This window comes from Pleurodeles waltl, chromosome 10 (assembly GCF_031143425.1).
Source record: "Pleurodeles waltl isolate 20211129_DDA chromosome 10, aPleWal1.hap1.20221129, whole genome shotgun sequence".
Classification (NCBI taxonomy): Eukaryota; Metazoa; Chordata; class Amphibia; order Caudata; family Salamandridae; genus Pleurodeles; species Pleurodeles waltl.
In genome coordinates this window covers 950,497,497-950,524,993 of record NC_090449.1, presented here as the reverse complement: position 1 = coordinate 950,524,993, position 27,497 = coordinate 950,497,497, and the positions used below count along the sequence as shown (strand labels likewise).

Genomic DNA, 27,497 nt, shown 5'->3' with positions numbered 1-27,497 from the left:
TAAATATGATGATTGTGAATTAGTATCCCCAGTGGGCGAGGACTTTAACTCCTGTACAAGTCAATTGTTAATGGTACCAGTGGTACCCAGGGAATGCTATTTAAAGTGGGCACGAGAGCCTGAAGCACTAGTTGTGTCACCAGGAGTGATCCAAACAAACCTATGTTAGCTGACCTGCCATTGCAGACTATAGGAACAGTACAACCTGTTCCAACTCAACTTTGCCCTCACCAGGTGTTGCAAAGTCAAGGCAGTGCTTTTAATATGTGCCTGCCACCCCTAAAGTAGCCCTCCTGAGCCCAGGAGGCAGGATGCATTATATTAAAAGTGGAGACATATACGTGCAAGCTTATATGTCCCTATAGTGGCCTTTTCCATTAAAGGCTACTATAAGTGGTCAGCGGGCCATAGGCTAACATGGACTGGCAGCTGGGCATCCTGAGGTCGGCAACTTCATTATGAACCCCCTCAAGGATGTCATGTTTGGTATCAAGCAACTGGTCTCATTAATCGTGGTGTGAATCTGAAGTGAGATTTAATGAGACAAGCACCCAGGTGGCTACCTTAGAGGTTGCCCATCTGGTTGCCCTAGCATTTCCTGTGCCCCAGCTGATAGCCTGCAGTTGCTTCCACCAAGACAGGAATCTGACCCCCTGAAAAGGAGTGTGAACACTCCCAGGAGTCAGAAACAAAGGCCTGCCTGGGCAGGAGGTGTCACCTCCTTCCCTGGCAGGATGGCTAGTGAAGTGGCACATAAAGGCAGAGAGCTTCAAAGGGCACACCTCCTCTGAAATACAAGTAGGCTGTCACCCAGAGGAGGACAAAGCCACGCCCCTGTTTCCAGGCACATTTGCAATTGGGCAGGTAGGAAAATGAGGTAGTCAGGAGATGTACACCCTCAGAAAGCCAGCCACACCTCTGGGATGAGATACCTGGTCTGTACAGCTGAGGATGGGTTCTGACAGTGGCATAATAGAGGGTTCTGGGTAAGAAAGGTGACATACACCTCTAGATATGTACACCTTAGGGGCGGATTAGCTGCTGGGGCTAGTAGTCCATTGGCCACATGTCCCCATACCCATAATACTCCTAACTCTAGGGTATCAGAGGCATTCCTGATACCAAAACTTCAGATCTGATTCAACTTGCACCCAAAGACAAAGAAGAGACCCGAGTCTGTGACTTCAGGGTCTACACAAAGAAAAGGCACAGAACTCTGCAGTTGTGGCAGCAAACCTGCAACTGCACGACTTGACTCAACGTGAACCAGAGACCAGTTCCAAAGGGAAGAGGAACTTCTCTAAGCACCAAAGGCAACTCCAGAACTCACATGGGATAGAGGTACTAGTCCCCTGCACCCCGCAGGAACCAGCACACGCCCAAAACCAAAGAATCACTGGTCATAAGGCCCACCGAGGGATCGCCGAAAAGAAAATGGAAAATGTAGCCCTGACCTCTAGCAAGTTTGAGGCTGCTACTCTTTTCCCGTGGACTCCAGGATGTAGAAGTAACCACATGTGTGTTTGCCACCGCCAAGGCTTGTTGGTGGCCAGCCAGGCCAACCCTACCTTTGCTTGATGCTGTGCCTCGAGGGAACACCATGATATCTTCAACCATTCACCTCAGTGGCTCCATTGTCAAGTCTTTGCATCTGTCTCCTCTCCAAGACCATCTAAGTGGTAAATCTAACACCTGCAGCTTCAGCATTCAGTAGGTACAAGCCAGGTTAAGTTGTACTTCCTGGTGAACCTTGGCCCAGGGACCCACACCAGCTTAACCTCTGTGGGGTTCATCTGAACTCTACCTGCAAGTGATAAAGTGTAACAAATATGCTTTTCCAGTAACACTGGCTCCCGTTTGCATCGCGAAGGACAGCCAGGACAACTCTGCACCTCGGCCCTATGAGGCAGGTAAAATTGTACTGACTGCTGAACCCTAGTCGTGGGACCTGCATCAACTTAACACCCAGAGGTTTCAAATGGACTCGACCTGCAAGTGACCGATTGTCACTAGCAGTTCTCTCTATTGACATCAATGTTAAGTAGTAACTGCACTGATTTATTTTTCATTCTATAATCCATAACTCTGGTTATACCTATCTGATTGTGTTTGTTTTGGTGTGTAAATGTATATACAAATCTGCTCTATTTTCATAAATTTGTGTAGGATTTCTTTCGAGTCATCCATGTTGGTACTCTGAAATGCTTAACACATGTTCCTCCAGTAAAGCCTGACTGCTCTGTGCCACACTGCCAGGACTGAGCTAAGTATTTATTACTGAGAATCCAAAGGACCCAGTTTGGGTCATTGTGAGAGTATTGCATATTGATAACCAGCCTCATTACATAATACTTAACTTTCCTACAACCTCTAATACAGATATGATGTTGCTAACATTACAACTGACTTCTAGCCTCGCATTGCCTGCTGCCAGCAGCCAGGGTGCAAAGTCATAGGCACAGTTAAAACACTGAAAACTGGAAAATCCCTTTCCTTGTTTTAATGTTTTTCTAGATTAAAATGTGATCAAATATTCCTGGTGTTATATATTATTTGCATGCTATAGGTCATTACAGGAAAGACTGTACATGTCTGTATTTATTAACACTATCTGTGCCACAGCATATCTAATCCAATTTACAATAAACTTATCCTAATACTTTTAACCAAAACTATTAACATTGTTTTGGTGTGTTTAATTTCTCAGTACAGATTCTGCTTGTATTCTTTGTGCTTGCAATGAACATAAAAAAGCAAGAAAAGCAATGAATATGAAAAAGCAAGACGTATTTGGTTTGTGTGAAGGGTGATGGTGTGATGTATTATAAGGATTAAAATACATTCTACCTTAAATTAAAAGAATATACAAGTCAACTTTGATGACTTTATAAAGGAACTTAACCTTTACTCTTGTTCCCCAAGATGGTCACAGAGCTCATTAGTGACTTGCAAATTCTTTCAAATGTATGACATGGGGTACTTTATCCCATTTATTACTAATCAGTTGTTTATTGCAATGTACACTTGTTTCATTTTCCACATGCAGGTGCTATTATTTAGGGTGAAGACGTAATAGATGTTTCCAATATCACACCTTTTATTTTCCAGACCGAAGTAGAGACACATATCCATTATTATTTCCGTCTGAGTGCTAAACTGGTCATTTATGACCAAAAGGAGGCAGCTGCCACACCAATCGGCTGCAGGGCAGACCTACAAAAGGTATGTCAATGGGAGGAAGTGAGTTTAGCCATCTCTTCTCCCCAGGCAAGCCCACTGGCCCAGAAGGAATCCTTAGCAATCCTTATAAGTCCCTTATTGGGTTGTGGACGCCTTTGCTGAACTTGAATCTAAATGCAGCCCTTTTCTATTGTCATGACAGCATTCAGTTTTAGTCCCAGTTTTTAAAAAAGGCAACAGGGCAGTCCCTGCCTGTTGCAAGTCTATTTTCCTCATTGACTTAGAGGTAAAAGAAATTGCAGGCCGGGTTGTGCTAGATCTTTCATCTTGGGTGGAAGAGCATACTTTTCTGACTGATTAGGAATACGGGTTCAGGCCTGGACGGGGCAAAATTGAGCAACGTGTAATTCTTTATTTACTTATTTGTCAATATTCTAAAGCCGAGAGGGGCATAATCCACCTGGCCTTCATGAACCTCAGGTCAGCCATCAATAGATTAAACTGTACCAAGCTGTGCTCTATGATGGTGCAAATAGGGGTACAGTCTGAACTAGTTACTTTTTGTGTGATTTTCACAATGGCCTTTCAGCATCAGTTAGATATGTTCCCAATGGGGAGAACACATTGCACTTTAATCTGAAGCTTGATGTCCATCAGGGCTGTATCCTTGCGCCTTTCTTGTTAATTCTTCATATTAATCACTTGTTCATTCTCTATATTAATCATTTCGAATCAGTTTTAGAGAATTACCTCTGGATGTCCCTAGGGCAGGAGGCACTCAATTCCTGAAATGATTTTAACAGAATTACCTCTGGATGTCCCTAGGGCAGGAGGTAGCTTAATTCCTGCTCTGCTTTATGCAGATGACACGATTGTAATTACATGTACTGTTTAGGGATTACACTGTCTTTCAGATCTTTTTATCAATTTCATGGACAGCCTTGATCTCTCCACTAATTTTTCAAAATCAAATGTGATGGTTTTTGTGCCCAATAAAATTAAACCTGTGAAATCTATGGAGGAGGGCCACCATGTCAGTAAGGTTGAGAATTCTCAATACTTGGGGATCCACTTGGATTCCTGTCTTAATTGGCAGCCGCTGATTAATCAAAATCTGATGTTGATTAATAGGGCCATCTGCAGCATTGGCAACTTTGCTCACCGGCTTGGGTGCACACACATGAACACAGGTTTGGACATTTGTAAGGCCAAATGCATTCAAATAGCCAATTATCAACAAACAATATGGGCTATGGGCCCATTGCACCAATCCAAATAGCAGAAAATATTGGGCAGATTTAAGAAAAGTGGCGCTGCATCCAGTGCAGCGTCACTTTCCTTGCACCCCTTAGTGCCCTCCTATTGCCACCATGTGTGCGCTGTATTTAAAATATGATGCACCATGGTGCAGAGTAGGTGGCAATAGCATCAAAAAGTGTACGCTTTTGATGTACTGTTCAGGATTAGCGTCAAAATGTTAGCACTAATCTTTAACAGTACATAGGGGCCCATTGTAACCAATGGTGTGCCCCATTTTAATGCCTGCTCTGAGCAGGCGTTAAACGTAGCAGCAAAAAATGACACAGTGGAATCTTTTAGATTCGACTGCGCCATATTTGCAGTCCCTTAGTGGAGGAATGCCCCCTCGCATACATTATGCCTGGTGCAGGCATAGTGTGATGCAAGGGGTTACAAAGTGGTGCAATGCATGAAATTGCGCACCTTGTAAATCTGGTGCGGCGATTTTGGCCTCGTTGGGACACATTAGTGTAAAGAAAATGACGCTAATGTGGCGGTAGGCGCTCTTAAATCTGGGTCTATGATTCTTATGGGGCTTTCAAAGATTCCACAAAGCACACCTACTGAGGTAGTCCATGACAGATTGGGCATGGGCATGGGTTATATTTTTGATGTGATTCGCCTTTGCCCCTTGCTTCTTTCGCTTTTGTTGATGAAGGATGAGCTGGTTTTTAATAGATTAATTGTTCATGATAGCCTGGGACTGGACAATTGCTTACAACTTCCCTAGATACATTATGTTTCATCCAGCCTGAAAGCCTAGAGGCGACCAGGGCTTTTTCTTGAACCACCTCAGTTATGTGGGCATTTAGTGACAAGGTGGTAGCAGAACACGAGGTGCTTTCTTTGACTAAGCATTCACTGCGTCATTTACTGTGGTTAAAATTGTGACTGGCATGGAACCTTATTTAAACATAGATATGCCTAGTTACCACAGAAGACTGTTGACCTTTTTCAGGCTCAATTTGTTTCCATGGCTTATGTTTTCAAGCTCTAGTTGCTATAAAGTCTCTGACCTACCTCTATGAATGTGTGATAATGTTTCCATTGTTAACATCTTGCACATAGTCTGCCTTAGGTAGAGCAATTTGCAAAATAAATTTATACAATCTCTTTTGCTGCTTATGAATTTTAAGCAAGCAAAACCTGCGCTCTTGTTTTTACAGTTGTTATCAACCCCTACAGTGTGTCATTTTGTATTGTGGTATCTCTCAGGTGTTTTGAGGGTTGGTAAACTGTGATTCTAATTTTGCACTGTTTGTGTCCTGGTACCTTCGGTTGATTTTGCACATTCATTGTATCATTTTGTGTTGGACTTTTATGGTTTTATTGTGAAACTCAAATAAAGTTTTGATTGATTGAGTGCTAAACCTGTCTCTTTCCAGCGCATATATCTGTTCCAGTACAGATAAATGGACTAAGTAAAATTGAAGCAGCCTTTTTTAAATAATTGCACATATTTAAGCATCCACAAAAGACCTGTGAATATTCTGGGGGACTTTTATAATAACTTGTTAGACACATCCATAGATATAGATGACAGTGGTGTAATTGTGACCTCTAAATCCATATGTTATGTTATGTTATGCCTCCTGTGGAACTCAAGATGTGAGGAGGAGGCTCTGATGTGTTGTAGGAGGTTGTTCTGTGTTTGGAGAGTGATGTAGGAGAACAAAGAACCTCCCGCTCTGCTTTTGTGAATATAGGACTGTGTGCAAGTGAAAGTGAGGCTGAGCATAGATGCCTAGGTGGTCTGTAAAAGTGTATGCAACTGCAGTGTTATGTAGGGCTTTGTAGGTGTGCCTCAGTAGCATAAACTGCCCATGCTTGTAAATGAGGAACCAGTGGAGCTCCCTGAGGTGGAGTGAATTGTGTTTGCTGTAAGAAAGATTGATATGAGTCTTGCTGGGAGTGTTCTGAGTGTTCTAAAGCCTGTGTAGGATCAGCTTGGAGATTGTGGTGTAGACTGTTTTGCCATAGTCGAGTATGCTTGTGATGAGTGCTTGTGTGACTGTTTGTCTGATGTACTGTGGAAACCATTTGAAGATTTTTCACAGCATTTGCAAGATGTGGAAGAAGTAGGTGCTCATTGTATTGACTTGTGCCATCACGTTGAGCTTGTCATCCAAGATGATCCACAGATTTCTAGCGCGGTCATTTCGATGTTGGTGTGGATCCTAGTTCTGTTAGTCTTCAGGTAGCATCCTTCATGGAATTCCTGTTTTGAAGACCGGTACTTCTGTTTTGTTGAGTTTCAAGACTTTTTTTTTCATCCATTCTGTTTTACTAATCATGCTGTTGGTGAAGTTGGTGCTGGTGGTGATTGTCTTATCTGTCAGGAAGATGATGAGTTGGATGTTGTCTGTGTAGGAAATAATGGTAATGAATTGAGATCTTATGATGCTTGTGAGAGATGTCATGTAGATGTTGACCATGGTCAGGTCGAGTGATGATCCCTGGGAGATTCCACAAATCAGGTTCTTGGCCTCCGAAGTGAAGGGTGGTAATCTGAAACTTTGGGTTCTTCCTATGAGGAAGGAGCAGACACAGTTGAGAGTGGGCCAGTGGATGGCAATCTCATAGAGTCTTCTGATGAGTGAGAGGTCAACCGGGATGAGGACCATTGCTTCTCCTTGGTCTAGGATGGGCCTGATGTCCTATGTGGCTATGATGAGTGCGGTTTCTCTGAACCCCGGTTGTGTTGTCCAATAGATTGTGGTGTTCGATGTGGATTGTGAGATGCTTCGAGATGGCCATTTGTATCAATTTAGCTGGGTAGGGAAGCAGGGAAATAGTATGGACAGTTGACTAGGGCTAACTGAAGATTTCTTGAGAAAAGTGTTGACCACTGTGTGCTTCCACACTTCTGAGAAGGTGGCGGTGGTGATGGAGGTGTTGAGCACGTGGTTGAGTGTTGTGCTTATAAAAGCTGTGCAAGGATTATAGATGTGGTGGGGGAATGGATCTTTTGGGGCCCCAGAGTGAACAGTCCGCATTGTGGCTGTTTCTTTCCTGGTGAGGGTCTTCCATTCGATCAGGTAATTGTCTTGATTGGTTACCTTGGGCAGATTCGCAATGAGTGACTTGGGGTCTGGTACCAGTGTTGAAAGTTGATGTAGATGTTCAAGGTTTTGCAGTGGAAGAAGTTGGATAGGTTGTCACACAGCTCTTGCAAGAGGCTGTTCTTGTTGATGGAGGCCATGAGTGTTGTGAAATCTTTGATGATCACGAATATTTCTTTGCAGCTGTTGGAATTGATGTGTTTAGCTAGCTCTCTCCTTGGTGTCTCTTAGTTGCTGATCATTTGAGTGTAGCTTTGAAGGTGGCTCTGTTGATAGATTTGTGGCTGGCTTTCCATTTTCTCTCAAGTTGTTTGGAGTCTCTCCTGGAATTCTGAAGGTCCTTTATGTACCAGCTGGCTTGCCTGTTGGCTGTTTGGTGAGTTTGGTGGCTGCAAGGGAGTCTGTACAGTTTTTGGTCCAATTGTTGGAACTGTCAATGTCCTTGTTGATGTTGCCATGGAGTTGGGTTGGTCCCTGCTGAGGGTGTCGAGCCAGACAGATTTTGAGATTTTGCCCCAGCTGATGCTCGGTAGGTAGGCATTAGTGGGTATGTTTCTGTGCAGTGTGATGATTTGGAAGGGAATTATGGAGTGGTCGGTTCATGTGAGAGGTAAGGTTGAGTTGTACTTGAAGATTTCAAAGGTGGTGAAGGTGGAATTCAGCATGTGTCCGGTGATGTGCGTGCGTTCTGACACAACCTGGGTTAATCTAGTGTTGTTTTGGCTTTCAAGGAGTGCTATGGAGCATGAGTTAGTTCTGTCATCGAGGTGGAAGTTGAGGTTCCCGAGGAGTATGAATGATTTGATGTCAATGGTGAATTCAAACATTGAACACAATCTTAAAACCTTATGCCTAATAAAGTCTGGGAACTACTTCTACCTCAAGTAAGAAGGTATGCAAATTACCCAGCTCCCAATGATAGTTATAATAGAATTAGTATATGATCCTATCTAATAAAATATGGATACACATTCATTGAAATGTCCCTATTGGTGGTATTTGAATGGGCTGAAGTGATGTCCATCCTTGTGGAGAAAGCCATTGATCTCACTGAGTGGCCATTCATTGGGGCGGGATTATGGGACATGAATGTGCCACCTAGGATTTGATGACTTTTGTGTAATATAAACCACTCAGCCCCCAACACTGAAGTTAAAATTGATGTAGGCTCCAACCCAGTGATGCAGGAGCGTGGGGAGAGATAGAGCCACCTTCAATCCTCATTCCTTTTTCCCTATCCATTAATCCATTGGCCAAGGCCATCAGAGTAAACAGAGACTTGGAGTTGGTAATAAACAACTGTGTTTCTCACCTTTCAGGCAACTTAAAACCTCCTGTAGCAAACCTAATAACTTTTGTTCAGAAAATAATGTCACTCCTAGATACCTTTTCGATTGGCTCACAGGTTCCAAATTAATTTGAGTTAGGAACAATAGTTACAATTGGACAATGACATGCGAGGGACTGAAAAAAGGCACAAACCAGTTATGTTTTGGAGCAAATAAAACAGCATAGAAATACAGTGTAATGGATAATCGCATTGGAAGACCAGGATGCCCTCTATTAAGCTGATTACACCCTATGCCTGAAATCCCTTCAAGCCATTACAAATGATAGATTACATTATTTGTGTCTCTGAAATTGTGAACTGATTTAAGAAAGCTGAATTTCCTGCCAATGGTCCTATTTATAAGAATTGTAGAGGCACCTAGTTCTATGATAGTGAATGCAATGTAGTACAGATGTTTATACCAGTCCTTGAGAATTTTTATTGGTAGTGTATTGTTACATTATAGATTTTTTAAATGTATTCACCAACATTTTATGCCAAAATGTAGTTCAAGTCAAAATATAGGAATGTTGAAAGTACAGTACAGGATCACACGTTTAAATAGAAAGTACAAAGCCAATTTGAATTTCACAGCCATAGGCCATTCAGTCAAGGCTGAAAAGAGAAAGAATACAAGAGAAAACAATCACCTATGTATATTTAATATACTGGACACAGTTATATAGATACAGTCCCTTAAAATAGTTTGGACAACTACTCTAAGTTATAGAACATGAAACATTATGGGAAAAACACTGGAAGACTACAGGTATGGAAAGATAATTGCAGCGGTATTATTTAAGATCTGGTAAACCATGCAATTAAAAATAACATATATTCAGATATTTTAGAGATGGAAGAATTTTACTATCTTTCCTGGGTCCATAGTATATTTTGGAAATTTGGAAATCTAGACACCAGGCATAATTGAGAGAAATTATATCAAAAAAGCCACACGGTTAGCAAACAAAAGCAAAACTGAGCAGAGGACACTTAAAGAGGGCGTGTGGTGTTGATTAATTTGTAACTGAAGGAAGAATAATACAGAAATTCATGGCCCTATTCAAAATGGTAAATTTACGCCCGTTGATTTATTTATGTGTAAATGTACTCTTTCATTTTGGTACTTTTGGCTATTTACCATTTCTGAGTGCCGAGTTACTCGATAGTGTAGACTAAAGTCTTCAACCTCTCAAACCAGGGGGTAGAGACATACTTAAGAGTGTACCATTACTCTTTTAACTTTTAACATATAGAAGGAGGTGTCACTACTGGGGTAGAATCCTCTCTATTGTAAAGTAAAGGGATAAGTAAAAGAAAGTTTATTAAACTTTTTGGAGAAAAAAAATTGAATACGTTTTTTAATGTCAAATATGAGTGTAAAATATATTTTTTTATTTTTTACAAATGTATGATAAATCAAACATGTTAGTGCAATATTATTTTAAAAGTGTATCAAAAATAAAATAATTAGAGAGATATATATATAAATAATAATGAATAATTGTTTCTCACAAAGCCCATGTTAAGGTCCTTACAAAAGCAAAGGAAATACAATACAAAATGCAGAGCTGTCAGATTATGGTTAGAAAATGATTGTATTTAAAAAGTACAGATATTCAAGTGTCAACAGGATTAATAGAAAGGCAAAATTGAAACAAAAAATGTATTACCCTCATTGAGGGTCAGATAGTAGGAAGGCAGGAAGATAAATAGCATGGGTTGGTGAGTAGGTATTCCACAAGGTTTCTGGGACAGCTAGGAGAAAGTATCAAGTGCTCCAACAGGTGCACTTAAGAAAATTAAAAACAATTTAAAAAAGATAGTAAAGAGTTACTTGACTGCATCTGCTGCCACTTAAAAGCAAAATGTCTGAATAAAAGATGAGCCCAACACTCGTAGCAAAGTTCTGAGAAGTACTCCAAGGAAATTGAAGTTGAGGACTTGACACTTTATGCCCAAACTAATCCTAGGGTAGGAACAATTATCCTTCTCAACTGATTGCACTTCTAATTCCATGGGGAAACACTGACATAAACTGCATATATGCCTAATTGTAGGGGTGGGTGATATATTCCAGTCCACCAGCATATTTGGTGGAATTTTGGCCACTCTGTGATACGCTTGTAACACAAAGCTCCAGCCAAATTCTGCCAACCATCACATGGTGGAGTTTTTTTATCATTTGCAGCTTGCAAACTGTAAGTTTGCAAGTGAGAATTGACATCACCAGCTCCATTTTGGGGTACTAAGAGGGCATCCATCAAGATTTTCCCAACACAGGCAATTGCAACCATTTGTGGTGAGAAAGCTGCCTCTCGAGTAGAAAATCTACTTGAGTTGCAGAGAAACCAACTCAAGAAGCAGCGCCCTCTGGCACGCCGCGAGGTGCCATTTGCCCCTATGTTTCAGCATGGAAGAAGCTCCACGTACTATAAATCAACGCAAGGTGTGTGATGTGGCGATTTCAGCCCATGTGCTGAAATTTGTGGAGTCAAGTGGAGTTTTGATGCAACTCCACGGAGTCCTGTGGACTAAACCTCTGCAAGTTCCCCCCAACCCTACCTAATTCATATCTCTGTCACTGAAAACTAGGAAAAATAGCCACTACGGTAATGTGGGTGAGTAAGGAATAATGGAACAGGGGGAGTAGTGCTTAGTGAGATTACAATCAGGGATACAACCCTGCAATCACAAATCTGATTGAATTGTGTAGTATTTAATTCTGCTGTGTAATTAAAGTACTACTTTGACAAAAAGACAAGTATTAGATTGGCCATTTAGTCACTGTGTCTGTTGGTTGAGTTTTGATTTCTGAGCTCTTGCTCCCCCACCACACACTATCCCCTTGAGAAGCTAGGGACTGCACATCCTTACTGTCTGAGAGTGCAGAAAAGGCTGTCCTTCGCCCAGTTTGCAAAGTAATTGTAGGTGGACCACCAAGACACCAGTGACTTCAATCACAGGGATGGGACCCAATAGGCCCTGTCTGCTATGTGGCCTCCGAACGGGGTCTAATAGGTATCTCTTGACTGCCCTATGATCCGCTAAATCGTATTTCTCTCAATGACTGTTTCTTGAGCACTACTCAGCGTAACATTGGAGCTTGGTATTCCTTAGTTCTGAGGAATCCTTCTGGTTTTAGGTCCTCTTTACAAGCAATATAAATGATCACTAATAAAACAGGAAAGAAAGAAAGAGAGAGAACACTGCTGGTTTGATTAGTATCCTAGGGCCAGATGTAGTAAGCGGTTTGCATCTCGCAAACTGAAAAAATCGCAGTTTGCGGCATGCAAACGGCTGAACGCGATGCTTATTCCCAAATTGCGAGTCGGTAGGGAATGCGACTCGCAAAGAGGAAGGGGTGTTCCCTTCCTATTTGCGACCCCATCACAATTCAGAGTTGCTTTGAGACCGCGAATGCGGTCGCAAACCAACTCGCAGTTACCACCAGTGTCACACTGGTGGTAACTCATTCACAAAAGGGAAGGGGTACCCAGGGGACCCCTTCCCCTTTGTGAATGTCGAAAAAAATATTTTTTCAGAGCAGGCAGTGGTCCTATGGTTTTGGTTTACTTTTCATTTTGCAACTCGTTTTCCTTTAAGGAAAACGGGCTGCAAAATGAAAAAAAAAAACTGCTTTATTTATAAAGCAGTCACAGACATGGAGGTCTGCTGACTACAGCAGGCCACCGTCCCTGTGAGTGCAGGGACTCGCTATGGGGTCGCAAAAAGTGACCCACCTCATGAATATTGATGAGGTGGGACTTTGCGACCCCATACCGAGTCGTAGACGGTGTCTGAGACACCGTTCTGCATCCTGAATTGTGACTCGCAAATTGCGAGTCTCACTGACTCGCAATTTGCGAGTCGCAATTCATGGATTTCCTACATCTGGCCCCTAGCTCCTACACTTCCTAAACAGAAGAAGCAACAAAACAAAATAGATTTTTCCCAAGGGTAAACCATGGCTCACCCTTGGTAGCTTTATCTGAGCCTCAACTAAATACTCAGAGATATGTGTGAGGTGTTGTGTCTCATGAACGAGCCAGCCAGCTGTGAGGAAATGCATCTTTTTGCATGTTCACCACTACTTTTTGGGACTGATGCAGCTGGTTTTTCAACTTTGAGAGTGCACTGAGGTCTGATAACCAGACTTCAGTTCCATTGTTTAACCCTATACAAAAGTATGTTTAATTGGCTATCCCCAATTGGCAAGAACTGCCTCACTTATAAGTCTCTAGTATATGGTACTGAGGTATCATTGCCATGTAGAGTGTCTACACAGGATGGCAGTACAGTTTGTGCTATCCTGTGTGTACCAAATGTGAAAGCTACTTCAACCTGCCACAGCAGACTCAAATGGCAGTGACCCACACTGATAGCTCGACTTTGCCATTAAACCTAATGGCAAAGGGGCCACTTCCCTTAAGTGTATATGTCAGACTCACCTACAGCAGATCTACCAAATCGTATGGCAGGGACATACGATTTGGTTAGATATGTGTTTTATATGTCTTTCAAGTAACACTTCAAAATTGTTGCTTTGCTGGGGAAGGTTAAGAGCCCCATTAGCTAACACAGAGTGAAACTGTTTACACTTAAACGTGTCTTACTCCTGAATGGGACCACCTAACAGGTCAAGTAAGGAATCAAATTAATGGCAAAATTAAACCTTATCTGATGATCATTTCAGATTTAATGTCACTATTGACACTGGGTAACTTTTAGAAAGCAGGATGCCTATAGTTCCTGCAGAAATCCAGGAGACAGTGCCACAAGGGGGAAACAATTGTTAGAACTGGTTTTCCAGTGGGTGTGTAGCCCATTGGTAGCCACACCTGGAGGGTGGGCTACCCTCCTCCTCACAACCAAGAAAGGATCATGCCTCTTTGGAAGGGGCAATAATGGGGCACTCTGGGATAGCAAGGTTCCAGACATCACAGGAACTGCCTCACTTGAGAGGAGGGGACCCAGTAACCCATTAGCTAGTGACCCAGTGGTCCCGTCAGGCTATGTTTCTGAGATAAAATGGGCGCCCTTGGCACCCCTACCATTAGTTCATGATTAGAGAAGAAGAGATGTCCGAAGAAGGCTTGTCTTGCTGGCTTTTAACTGCACAAAGAGAGGATGCACAACTGAGTAGCCTACATTTGCTGCACTATAGGCTAGTGAGCTGGGGCCCTGCCGTGTTCCTGACATCAGGGAAACTTGATTTACCTACTTCACTACCTCCAGTGACTCAAGGATCCCGTGGCTGGCCCCTTGGAGCCCGCTACAGGGACACAAGAGTGGAAAGAGACTGTTGGACTTTTTTGCTTATGCAGGGTCATCCCCAATCTTTTTGCCTCCTGCATCCTATTTTTTAGGGTCGAGCCTGCGTCGCATGTGCTTGCGCATGCGTATCGCTGGCGAGACGCTTTAGGTATTAGAAAAGTGCTCGGAGCCCTGTTGACGTCACGTCAGTGTTTTTCATTGGTTCGTGGGCTTGCCTATTAAAATCTGCATGCTTTCATTAGTCGAAGGCATGCATACGTCATGCCTTTTCCGGTGGCTAGCCCTCCTCGAGCGCATTGACCAAGTACAGAAAACATGCGAGGCTCGCTGTTTTCTGTCCAGCTCGTGGACTACTTTTTCTCTATTTTCCTAGCGTAATTTCGCTTGGCAGAAGTCGCGCGCTTTACACAGTTAATTGCACTTTTTCGGGTTACATACATAAATGCACTTTTGCCGATAGGTGAAAAGTCAGGTTAGGAGTTTACAATGTTATCAGCTCTAACACGAGCAAACGCGAGACCTGTTGCATTGCAAATACTTGTTCTGACCTGTTGCTGTTGGCTTTTGAACTCTGAGCACTTTACCACTGCTAACCAGTGCTAAAGTGCATATGTTCTCTGTGTAAAATTATATGTAATTGGTTTATCCATAATTGGCATATTTTATTTACTAGTAAGTCCCTAGTAAAGTGCACTAGAGGTGCCAGGGCCTGTAAATCAAATGCTACTAGTGGGCCTGCAGCACTGGTTGTGCCACCCACATGAGGAGCTCTGTAATCATGTCTCAGACCTACAACTGCAGTGTCTGGGTGTGCAGCTTTAACTGTAAATTTGACTTGGCAAGTGCACTCACTTTCCATGCCAAAACCTTCCCTTTTCTTACATGTGAGGTAGGCCCTAGGTAGCCCCCAGGGCAGGGTGCAGTGTATGGTTAAGGTGGGACACATAGTAATGTGTTTTATATGTTCTCACAGTAAAATATTGCTACATTCGTTTTTCCCTGTTGCAAGGCCTGTCCCTCTCATAGGTTAACATGGGGGCTACCTTTAAATCTGATTAAAGTGTAGATTCCATTTGGGAGCGGATGGACATGTGGAGTTTGGGGTCTCTGAGCTCACAATTTAAAAGTTGATTTTAAGATTGTGTGTTTGAAAATGCCACTTTTAGAAAGTGAGCATTTTCTTGCTTATACCATTTCTGTGATTCTGCCTGTTTGTGGATTCCCTGTCTGGGTCAGTTTGACAGTTGGGCTGGTTGCACCTCACACTAGACAGTGACACTAAAGGAGCTGGGGTGTAGTCTGCATTTCCTGATGAGCCATCTGTGCTAGGAGGGAGGGGAGTGAAAGGGCTGTGCCTGTCCTCACACAATGCCGTCTCCGACCCCCTGGTGAGTGTCTGGAGCCCTGGGAAAGGCAGGATTTCACATTCAAAAGAGACTTTACTTTGAAGTAGGCCTACTTCAAAGGAGAAATTGGGTATAAGAAGGACACCCAAAACCATAGACTTTAGAACACTTCTGGAAGCAAGAGGAACCTCTGTCTGGAGAAGAGCTGCAGAGCTGAGGAGGAGGAGCTGCCCTGCCTGTGACTGTGCTTTGTGGAGCTATCCTGCAGTTGCTGCTTCTGCCAGAGTAAGAGGGCAAAGACTGGGCTTTGTGTGCCTTTCATCTTGTGAAGAAATCTCCAAGGGCTTGATGTAGAGCTTGCCTCCTGTTGTTTGAAGTCTCAGGGACAGCAAAGACTTCTCTCTACCGGCACCTGGAGTCTCTGGAGAGACTCCTGCTCTGACAAGTGGTGCCCTATCCAGTCCCCGGGCCCTTGAAAGGAACGGTGGTGGAAATTCAAGGAAATCGACTTAGGACCGACGCCGCTGCTGAATCTGGTGACACCGCCTGCAACCGACTCCGTGATCTTCGCTGGAACGCGACGACCTTCTCAGGCCCGGCATCGCTGCAGCCCCGCCGAAGTCCTCAACTCCGTGGAAGTCGACGCACCACATCGTGACTGACACCGCTCGAAGTGCGCGGATTCAACGTTTCGCACAGACGCCGCGATCCCTGACTTCGCGCATTGACTTGTTTTCACTCTTCACCAAAGGTACTGTACTTGGGGGTCTACGTGACTCCGTGTCCGGCGCCACTGGTGTCAGCTTGTTGGGAACGACTCCGGCACGACGCCGTGTTAACACCTCATTGAAGCATTTTGTGTTTCTAAGCGCTGTTTTTGAGTCTAATCTTTAAAAATCCATACCTTGACTTGTGCATGTCGGATTTTTGTCATTTTGGTCTTATTTTGTTTAGATAAATATTTCCTATTTTTCTAAACTGGTGTTGTGTAATTTTGTAGTGTTTTCATTGAGTTACTGTGTGTGTTGGTACAAATACCTTACACCTAGCACTCTGAAGTTAGGCCTACTGCTCTGCCAAGCTACCAAGGGGGTAAGCAGGGGTTAGCTAAGGGTGATTCTCTTTTACCCTGACTAGAGTGAGGGTCCTTGCTTGAACAGGGGGCAACCTGACTGTCAACCAAAGACCCAATTTCTAACAGAGGCAAACATGACAAAGTGGTAGCACCTGCGGAGGTTTCCCTGATACCAGTCACCGGGCGCAACAAGAAAAGAATCCAAGATAGCCAAAGTCTGTACCTAAGTCTGCAGGACCAGGGAGAGCTGTCAGTGACCAGATTAATTAGATTACAAGGGCACAAGCCCCACCCATGGTTCTGCCTCCAAATTGTGGTGTATCTTCTTCAGTAGTACAGCCCCAGCTGTGCAACTACTGCAACAAAGAGGACTTTGAGGGATGTAGATCTATATGACCAGGGTCACCCCACATCACCCATAAACCAAGGAAACACCACAGAGACACCCCCATCAACTGCCCCACTACTGGAGCATGCTTGTGTGTTTGCCTGTATCCCTTAGCACCAGGAACACTCAGTTGTTTCCAACGGCTGTCTTGTGTTAAAGTTGAGAACCTGCTTTAAAATCACTCTGGGGGCCAGGTAATTATGCAAAGTATCTGTGGCATTCTAGGTTTAGAATGTATTTATTGGAATGCTAGGGTCTCCGAGGAGACAACGACAGTTGGAGTTGAGAAGAGGCAGAAGGAGAACGGGGAGAGAATCGTCTGTAGGCTGAGGTGTTTTATTTATACAAGAATCCTATAATAAAACGACTGTTTCACATGAAGAAGCTGTGTTCCTGCGATCCTTCACTGGCGATGAGGATGGTGAAATTCCTTGTGGAGTTGTGATCCGAACACCTCAACTACCTATTCTGGCACAGTGCGACCTCAATTGACTTTTGTTGCTGTGCTTTCTAGCCACGCTGCAGTCTCTGGGAACGGCTTTTTTTTTTTTTTCTTTTGTATATTTTGTGCCTAGTGTACATTATCGCTTGGCCGGACTAACACACACGTTTTTTTTTTCTCGCGCTGCACCCTACCAGCTGAGCACGCGCTAATTGTGTATCACCGACCGGCTGAGCACGCGCTAATCATTTATCACGCGCTGCCGCGCTCACCGGCACAGCCCGCGCTCACTGGCACAGCTCATCTGGTTAAGCATGCGCTAACTCACAGAGGGGCACCTGCTAACTCACAGAGGCGTAAACACGGCGATGTAGAGCTACGACAGCCCACTTCGGAATGAGTTTGGAAGAACTCTCCTCTTCCTTCACCACGCCAGCCTCTGTTCACCTGCTGTTCCCAGACATGCATTGTTTCTTCTATGATTTTTTTTCCCTTGGGGCTTCTACACACGCGTATTGTGTAGCGTGTCAAGCCTCATTCTCACGTTGGATGTCACACCCCTGGATATTTTGGTGGCCATCTTGCTAAATCAAGAAACATGCAAGTTGAAGTTCCTGGCGGCCAATTGAGTTGCTTCGAGCATATTAACAAATACAACAATCTTCTTCACAGCTATAGTTGCAGTCATCTAACTTTGTGGTGTTTCCAATACACCTGTTAAAACTCATACATATTGAAGCATATTAAAGACAAACACAGGATACTACCAGACACTACATTTTTTTTTCTTTTCATTGTGTTTTAACTCTACGGTCTCTTGCAACATGCAGAAAGTTACCTGCCCACCGTTTTTTTTGTCTTCTCCTGGAGAACCACAAATTCCTTGGAAGAAATGGAAAAGTGTTTTGCACACTATGCTCGAGATTGTGGCACATCTTTAAGTGCAGAAAGGAAAATGTCTCTTCTGATGCATTGTTTAGGTCCTGATGGACAGGAAGCCTTTGAAAATCTACCTGAACTTACGGTTGAAGATTCTGGTGATCTCAATGATTTTGAAATCTGTAAAAAAAACTAGACCTACACTACTTACCCAAAATTTCCACAGTTTTGGAGAGGTATCATTTTGGGAAAAGATTTCAAAGGTCCGGAGAATCTGTAGAAAAATACATTACAGTGCTTAGGAAATTAGCTTCCACATGTGGTTTTGGAAGCAGTAAAGATGAGAGGTTGAGAGATCAATTCATGTTGGGCTGCAACATTGATAAAGCGAAAGAATCCTTTTGGACTAAGGACAATCCGTCACTTCATGAGGTGGTATCTTTGCCAAAACACATGAACATAGCTCGGCTTGTCTTGATGAAATTAGGAAAACGAGTTCGCAGGGAAAAGAGGATGAAATCCATTTTGTCTGTCAAGGGGGTTGTGTACAAGATAAGACAAACTCTCAGAAATTGGTAAAGGATCATTTTAATGGCTCCAGAGTTAAGAAGGGTGTGCAAGGAAGATGTTACAGGTGTGGTGAATTTGGCCACTATGCTAACTTTAGAGGTTGCATAGGTTGTAAAGTTTTTTGTAAAATCTGTGGCAAGAAGGGACATGTTACTTCATGTTGCAAGAATTCCAATTTAAAAAAAAAAGGTGTTCAGGAAATAACGTTGGAGGATGAGGATTCTCCAAAAGAATTTGTCTTACAAATAAAAAATTGAATAAGTGGTCCGGTGGAGGTTGTACGTATTGAGGGAGTTTGTGTCCCTATGATGTTTGATTCAGGAGCGAAGATCACATTAATTCCTATGAGTATATTCGAAAAACATTTGAAATCCTCTGTAAAGTTGTTCAGGCCGGATATTTCTCCTAAAGGATATGGTGGTGAACCTATTAAGCTGTTGGGTTATTTCATAGGTTCCATTCAATACATGGATAGATTCACAACCGGTAAGATACATATCTCCATTAGAGGAGATTCCCTCATCAGTTGGACTCATCAGAAATATTTAAGGGTTTATCTTGATCCAAATGAGTCCCCGTCAGTTAGACTGAAAGATTTAGGCTGTGTCAATACTGTAGAAAATGGTAGACCAGCTTATGAACAAGAATTCTCTGACCTCTTTCAGCCTAGGCTTGGCTGTTTGAAGTGCTATGTTCATGAGATCAAGATGAGAAAAGGTGTTACTCCGGTAGTCAGTAAAGTGAGAGGTGTTCCCTTGATGGTGAAGGAGAAAATGAGAACAGAATTAGAAAGGCTGGAACAGGATGGAATAATTGAGAAAGTAGAGGCTACTGAGTGGTTGGCTCCAGTAGTGATGGCAGTAAAAGCTATTGGCGAGCCAAGATTATGTGTTGACTTGAGAGAGCTGAATAAATGTGTGATAATAGATCACTATCCCTTGCCCAACATTAATGAAATGTTAGCTCTTCTCATTGTTGCTAAATGTTTTTCATCCATTGACTTGACCTCTGCTTACCACCAGATTAAGCTTCACGAAGATTCTCAAGACTTGACGCTTTCATAACACCCTTTGGTACTTACAAGGTCGTCCGGATGCCTTTTGGTTTGGTCTCTGCGGCTGCTGTACTTCAACGTGCCATGGAGAGGGTTCTTGAAGGAATTCAAGGCATCAAGATATACCAAGATGACATTTTAGTGCATGGCAAAGATGTATCTGAACATAATACAAGGATTCGGCAAGTTCTCCAGAGATTAAGGGAAAGTGGTCTAACGCTGAAAGCAGAAAAATGCAAGTTCAACCTTGGTGAAATTGATTATTTAGGTCATAAGATCTCCTCTCTTGGTATCGAGCCAAAAAAAACTTAGTTACAACAATTGAAAACCTTGCGAGCCCAACTTCAAAGGAAGAGGTGATGAAGTTTTTAGGGATGGCTGAATTTTATAGTAAATTTGTGGACAACTTCGCAGAAAAGACCAAAGCCATTAGAGGGTTGGTTAGGAAAGGTGTTACGTTTCGATGGGATAAAGCATGCGAGTATGAATTTAGGAATGTGAAACACAACCTGACGTGTGCTCCATGTTTGCAAAGCTTTGATCCGGGTCAACAAACTATCATTATGGCTGATGCTAGTGCCAAAGGTCTTGGTGCTGTTCTACTTCCAATTCACAATGGTGTGGAGAAAACCATTCTTTTCATCTCGAGGTGTTTAAGGGGTGCAGAATTAAATTATTCTGTGATCGCGAGAGAGGCACTAGCTGTATTTTAGGCTGTGAACAAACTAAGGAAATTTGTTTGGGGTAGCAAATTCTTTGTGAGAACTGACCACAAACCCCTGAAAGAAATTTTTGAAAAAAAAGGGGCTAGATACTATTTCAGGAAGGGTTAGGAAATGGGTAGTGACTTTACAAGAATTTTGTTTTGAAGCACAATATGTACCAGGTGCTCAGAATCTTGTTGCGGATTGCTTTTCTAGACTTGTGAATGAGGTTTCAGATCCTGAGGACACAAATGTGTCTGTCTTGGGTAAATGACCAAGTGGGCTTAGAACCTGACATTGGGTGTAGAGTAGAACATAATATGGACAGAGAAATTAGAAAAGCTTTTGAAAGAAAGGCCAACTTTGATAGACGGAAGGCGGTAAAGAAAATTGTAATTTCCGTAGGTGATGTCATCAAAGTGAGAAATCCTCATTTTGGTCTATCTAACAGTCATTCTAAATTATCTTCTCCCCTCAAAGTGATTAAAGTCATGAAGAATGCTGTGAAGACTGAAGATCATAGGATATGGAACATTGGGAGAGTAGTAAAAATCACTGGGGATGGGGAAGATAAATCTGTGAAAAGTTGTAAGAAAAAGTGTGAACAAGGGGATAGCTATGTTAAACTGAGAAAGAGCTCTAGGATCATTAGACGTCCTAAATCTTTAGAGTACTTTGTATAAATCATGGTGAGGGGTAAGCACCTCAACCTTAAGGTAACAATGTGTATAACTGTGTTATTCCTTCTTGTTGAGAAAGAGCTTCAATCCTTGAATGTTCTAAAAACTTTAGGTAACAAAGCATATGATTGTATAATTGCATTATTTCATTCTTTATTGTATTGTGTTAAGATTACAAATTTGTTCTTTAGTTTTGTTGATAAGGGGAAGATGTGTGGTATTCTAGGTTTAGAATGTATTTATTGGAACGCTAGGGTCTCCGAGGAGACAACGACAGTTGGAGTTGAGAAGAGGCAGAAGGAGGACGGGGAGAGAATCGTCTGTAGGCTGAGGTGTTTTATTTATACAAGAATCCTATAATAAAACTACTGTTTCACATGAAGAAGCTGTGTTCCTACGATCCTTCGGTATCCTTTCTGGCCCTCTGGATCTCATCTCTGTTGGATTTGATTGCCCAAGCCAGGCCCGAATACTCAAACTAACTTTTTCAAACTTTCCAAAAGTTTTCAAACATTACGTTTGCCATCGTTTGTTTGCGGTTGCATTTGAAAGTATTTAAAAGTTCTAAAATGTGTAAGGGTAGTGTGCCCAGTGCATAATAATGATCCCAGAGATTTTTTTGTCACACATGCAAATGAGAGAATCTGTTTGCCTCTGAGCCTGCACCGTCTTACCAATGTGGGCATTGAGGCAAACATACCTTTAAGAGACGCACTGAAAGTGTGCCACAAAAAAGTGGCATACTTTCATTGTGCCTCCTAAAGGCAGGCCTCTGGAGGGATGAAAAGACCTCCAGATATCAAGCTGCAGGCATGTGCAATCAATGCTCCTGCCTGCACTTTCAGTGTGCCTCCTAAAAGCAGCCCTCTGGAGGGATGAGAGGTCCCCCCAGATATCCCCTTGCAGGCAGGTGCAGTTACTCATTGCTCCTGCCTGCAAGGGAATCTCTAATCCTTACTAGTTGCCGCCTGCTTAGAGAAACATGGAGCAACTTTTAAACAACTGCTCCGTATTTGTTTTAAATGCACTGCCGTAGGGGCCAAGTGAGTTCGTGACTGCCCTCAGGGCAGATCATTCAACAAAATAGAGTGCAGTTTTCTTGCCTGCACCCGGTGATCCTGCTTAAGGGTTTGCTGTAGTTCAAACAGGAAAAGTGCACCCCAGCTGGAAATCTGCCCAAGGATGTAATGGAACAGGTCGTGGTATTGTGGGATGGAGCAGCAGGCACAGGAGTGAACCACTGACTGGCAAGATAGTGATGATTGAAGGAAAGATAACGTAGTTGCCCCGAGAGTGAAAAGAGCTTCCTTGGTAATGTGAGAGGCTGGGACCCCTCAGAGAGGGAGGCACTATCACAGAGATTCCACTGAAAGAGGATGCCTTTGTCTCTTTCAGTGGTGTGCCATCCATGTTGTGCTCTGTCCTAGGTTTAAGAAGGGAAACTGGATTGGAAAGCTTAGAGTGAGCCTGTTTCCAAGTGAGGAGTGCGGACCAAGAGAACAGCCAACAGGCATTGCATTTGTGGCAGAGTACCATGCCCACCAAACTCTAAATCACCCCTGAAGTAATTTACAGGCTACCCTCTGAAACTGACTGAGGAGTAATTATTAACTGAAAAAAATTGTACATTTTTTATCGCATTGTTTTTATTTTTTTATTTGAATCTGTTTATTGGTTTTTCAAAGAAGAAACAAAAAATGAATGGGTAACAGCAATTGTATACTTAGGCGATAAATCAGGTCTAATAACATGTCGCAGTGGGAACTTGAACATTATTACTTTATGGGTGTTAACTTCAATGGGTATAGCATTGTCGACTCCTCTCCGCAATATATAAAATATTTAAAAACGTTGGGATGTGAAGCAACAGTGTTCATGGAAAGTGTTGGCTGTTCAGGTAATGTCCTTATAAGTGGACCCCACTATAGTGGGCATTTAAGTATTCCAAATGAGCTGAAACAATTAATACAATGAAGAGAAGTCCAAAAGAGCAATCAACACTGTAATTTTACAGTGACATCAACAAAAGAAAAAAAGAAAACAAAAGAATAACAAATCTGAACTGTGATAATATCTAACTGTGAAAACTTGTCTTTGGATTCCAGCAGTATTGGCCTCCAATGGACTCCCATATTACAGTTACATCTTATCTGAACTGTGATAATATCTAACTGTGATAACTTCTCGTAGGTTTCCAGCAGTATTGCACCCCCCCCCCCCGTGGACTCCCATATTACGGTTATATCTTATCTGAAGTGTGATTATATCTAACTGTGATAATGTCTTGTAGGATTCCTGCAGTATTGGCCTCCAATGGACTCCCATATTACTGTTACATCTTATCTGAACTGTGATAATATCTAACTGGGATAACTTCTCATATGATTCCAGCAGTATTTCACCCTCCCCAGTGGGCTCCCATATTACAGTTACATCTTATCTGAACCGTGATAATATCTAACTGCGATAACTTCTCGAAGGATTCCAGCAGTATTGCACCCACCCCCCCACCCCCACCCCAGTGGACTCCCATATTACAGCTACATCTTATCTGAAGTGTGATTATATCTAACTGTGATAAAGTCTCGTAGGATTCCAGCAGTATTGGCCTCCAATGGACTCCCATATTACAGTTACATCTTATCTGAACCGTGATAATATCTAACTGTGATAACTTCTCATAGGATTCCAGCAGTATTGTGCCCCCCAATGGACTCCCATATTACAGTTACATCTTATCTGAAGTGTGATAATATCTAACTGTGATAACTTCTCGTAGGATTCCAGCAGTATTCCTCCTCCCCCAGTTGACTCCCATATTACAGTTACATCTAGCTTTGTAGTCCCCATCGTATGTAAAAGAAACTAAGGTAATGCGGTTGCTGGTAAAGGGTGACCTTCCCAAATATATAATAGAGAGAGTGTTGAAGTCAGTGTGGAGTGGCGCTTATGGTTGATTGATATTTTTGGGGTCTAGGTTATTTTTAAATTCAGTTAAGATGGTATTTCCAGCACAAAATGGCACAGTGACATATTCACAACGTGTTGTTCACCTCTGATGCCATCAGTGCCATGCACTTGCTAAAAATGCCTTTTTCATATGATGATAAACACAGAACAAGGATAAAGAAGCAGAGTCTTAGATTAGTATTTGAGGCACTCCTTTCAGTACCAATCTCTACACACAGCCAATCGCCAAAGTGGAAATCGAGCAATAGCTGTAATTTTACCAATAATGCATAACAAAATCATACGGTTTTGACTATTGTTCAAGCCTGTTTTCATTTGGCACTAGGATTCCGTGAAAACGCAGGTCATGTTACTTTTGTCTGTGCTGTTCCAACCAGTTACACTCTTTCCAAATAACATATAAAGGAATTGATGTCACACAGTTCAGTGCTGTTCTTTGTGCCACTGTGACTCACATAGTGCCGACGGCACAGGTGCTAATGTGTAGTACATCTGAGTCTTAAATTGTGGGCTATGGGAAGATTCTACGCTCCTCTTCATCACTTCTAAATCACTTTTAAATCTTTCCTATATAGCATACCAGCGCACTTTGAACCATCAAAAGGGTTCTCAAATATATTCTTTGACTCTTCCAATCCACAAGGCAGATCATCGACAAACTGTATTACTTCTATCATAGTCTTAGTTTAATCCTTGGACCAAAATGTTGGTATTCTGATCAAATATGTGGGTCACTTGAACGCCTGCTTCATATACGTCCATGTAAGCTAGTAGCCACAAAACGGAATCTCAGTCTTTGTTCCTTCCAAGATTGATAACATAACCTTTGATTTGGGTAATACCATCTAATATATAACTGCCAAATGATTGTTTAGTTGTTGTGTTACAGCACAGTGGTAGGGGAGAGAGCTAGTAATGTTGATTCACATTGCCGACATTTGGAATTACAAACTTGGGCAATTTTGTGTCTGCAAAATGTGTCATGCTGATCCCACTGAGATCACAGCATAACTCCTGACTGGACAGCTGAATAGTGACAAGAGGCAAAAGATTGTGTCAACATCTATTGTCTTAACTAAAAAATTGCACACCTACAGAAAACACAGCATTACAAGCTTTTTTTGCACAATGTTCAAGATATTATGTATTCGGGTGAGTTATTTGTACTAACCGGATTGCAGTGCTCTGCAGTCTGGTCCTTCCGGGGACATGCCACTTTATCCAGTAACAATGGAATGAGTTCGCGGGAACGGTTCTTGGCCAGGTCAGTGGAGTTTTCTATTCTGAGCACATGTATAAGTTGCATGAGATACCCTTGGCCGTGGGAGTGATTACCGTCCTCGCGGGGTCGCTCTGCTTGCACATCCGAGAAGATCCCGCAGAAAAGAATGCCGAGCACCAGTCCCCAAAATGGAGTCTTTCTACGACAGTGCATTTCAGTCTCTTGTTGATCAGGATAGCGGGATTTTAGGCTTGCGGTGTTCACTTCGGACGTGCAACCTGAAACAGTGGATTGTTAAGGAAAGCACATTAATTGGAAAGCCTTCAGTCCGTCTCAAAAGATGCATTAATTGGTTGACTAAGCTGATTTGCTGTGACAAGCTGCTTCTGAACAACAGGGGTTCTGTGGGGCTCAAATTGTTTTAGGCATCAGGATCTGAAATAATGTCCGGCTTCACGCGACAGGGCACAAGTAGAGACCCGGGACTCACTCCACAAGCTATTGAAAATCGCAGTGTCTTTATGGACATAGTTCTGCTAAACTAACAAAATGCGGGTAACACCCTCAACAAACAATGAAACTAATGCCACCCATCAATTTGAGGCTCGTGTACAGCCTAATGTTGTGAAGCAGCTTAATCTCTCTTTACTTTGGACACTTGCGGATGAATATGTGTGCGCGGACCCGCAATTTATTTTTTAGAACTTCATAGAACTTTTTTTATGTTTTTCAACATTTTTAGTTCTTACCAAGTGGTGAGGCGAATGGCTTTTTCAAGAAAAACATCGAACCGTAAATCTTTCAAAATGTTCCTTTTACCATATTTTGTTTTTGTCTTATCAATAATATTTCACGTTGCATTTTCTAGCGAGTCTCTATCAGTTTATCAGATACAACGCAATATTTCTGTCGTGCACTGTTTTCTTTCCATGGCACATTTTTGAAGAAGGGCCATGTTTCTTACGTGTGTGTGTGTAACTGCATTACACATCCTACATCTTCTCCTTGCCTCGGTTGTCTACCTGTGCGAGTTTTAGTTTTATGGAGTGTAAATTGGACAATCTCAACTATTCAGTCGTTCTCAGCATCCAGAGGTCACACGTTCTGAAAAAAGTAAGGCCGTTTGAGAAACAGCACTCATAATGCCCTTACACACATTAAAATCTAACACGTTCTCTGTTTTCATTATCACAGCCACACACAAAAGAGTTCAGCCTAGTTTGGGAACTTTCTGTCTTACCGTTAGTCGAAGCCGGAGGAAGCCTGGGATGTTAATGCAGCAGCCGCAGTATTCCGATGATAAAAGTGTGAAGTTTTAAACTCGTCGCTGGTGCTCTGGAAACTTGAAAGGATTAGCTGCTCTGCAAGTCCTCCGTTGCTATGGAGAGAGCTGTTATTGGGATCACAATGGGGGAAAGGGAAGAGAGGGCAAATCCTCTTTTGCTTTTATTAGTATAATTGGTGGAACTCTGAACGTCACTTTGAAACACGGATATCGCAAATGACCACATTATAATAGATGCACGTGGCGTACCTGTGTATTTTTGATCGTTTTGTGGGCAAATGTAAATATGCAGATAACATGGTAATGTTAAAACGCCCTAATAATATTTAACAGTTGTTGACAAAATAAGAAGAAAATGTATAGATCTTTTGAAACTCTAAATGCTCTGTCCACGAACTCCCGAGAAATGTGTGCAATTTGTATCTGAAGAAAAAGGAATGCTCTTGCAAAAAGACATTCAATGGACGTGAGGTGAAACATTGTTTGAGTGGCGTAACGCTTCAGAATACCGAATTATTTGTTTCACTAGCCTAACTAGCAAACAGAAGCCAAGCCAATCGGTCTGGCTTGTATTTTGAGCCCTAACTACAAAATTAAAATGGCAGCTGCAGCGATAAAATAAAGCAACAACGATTGCTTTCTGTGTATAGTGCATCAGTGCATAGATGAGATTAATAATTTAATATGTGATGAGTCAGTGTATTTTTTATGTATAAGATAGTCCTTCGTTCACG

At 42.4% G+C, this 27,497-nt stretch overlaps 1 protein-coding gene across 1 annotated transcript in view; it reads right to left on the bottom strand.

Annotated features, from left to right (window-relative positions):
• SLC39A12 (solute carrier family 39 member 12) overlaps positions 1–26,853 on the bottom strand; it is a 340,836-nt gene extending 313,983 nt beyond the window's left edge. The window contains exons 1-2 of the mRNA XM_069211762.1: positions 26,719–26,853; positions 25,428–25,756 (exon numbers count right to left, since the gene is read on the bottom strand). Coding sequence (XP_069067863.1) covers positions 25,428–25,691 — 264 coding nt within the window. The 5' untranslated portion in view covers positions 25,692–25,756; positions 26,719–26,853. The remainder of the gene's footprint in view (positions 1–25,427; positions 25,757–26,718) is intronic.
• Between the last annotated feature and the right edge of the window lie 644 nt (positions 26,854–27,497).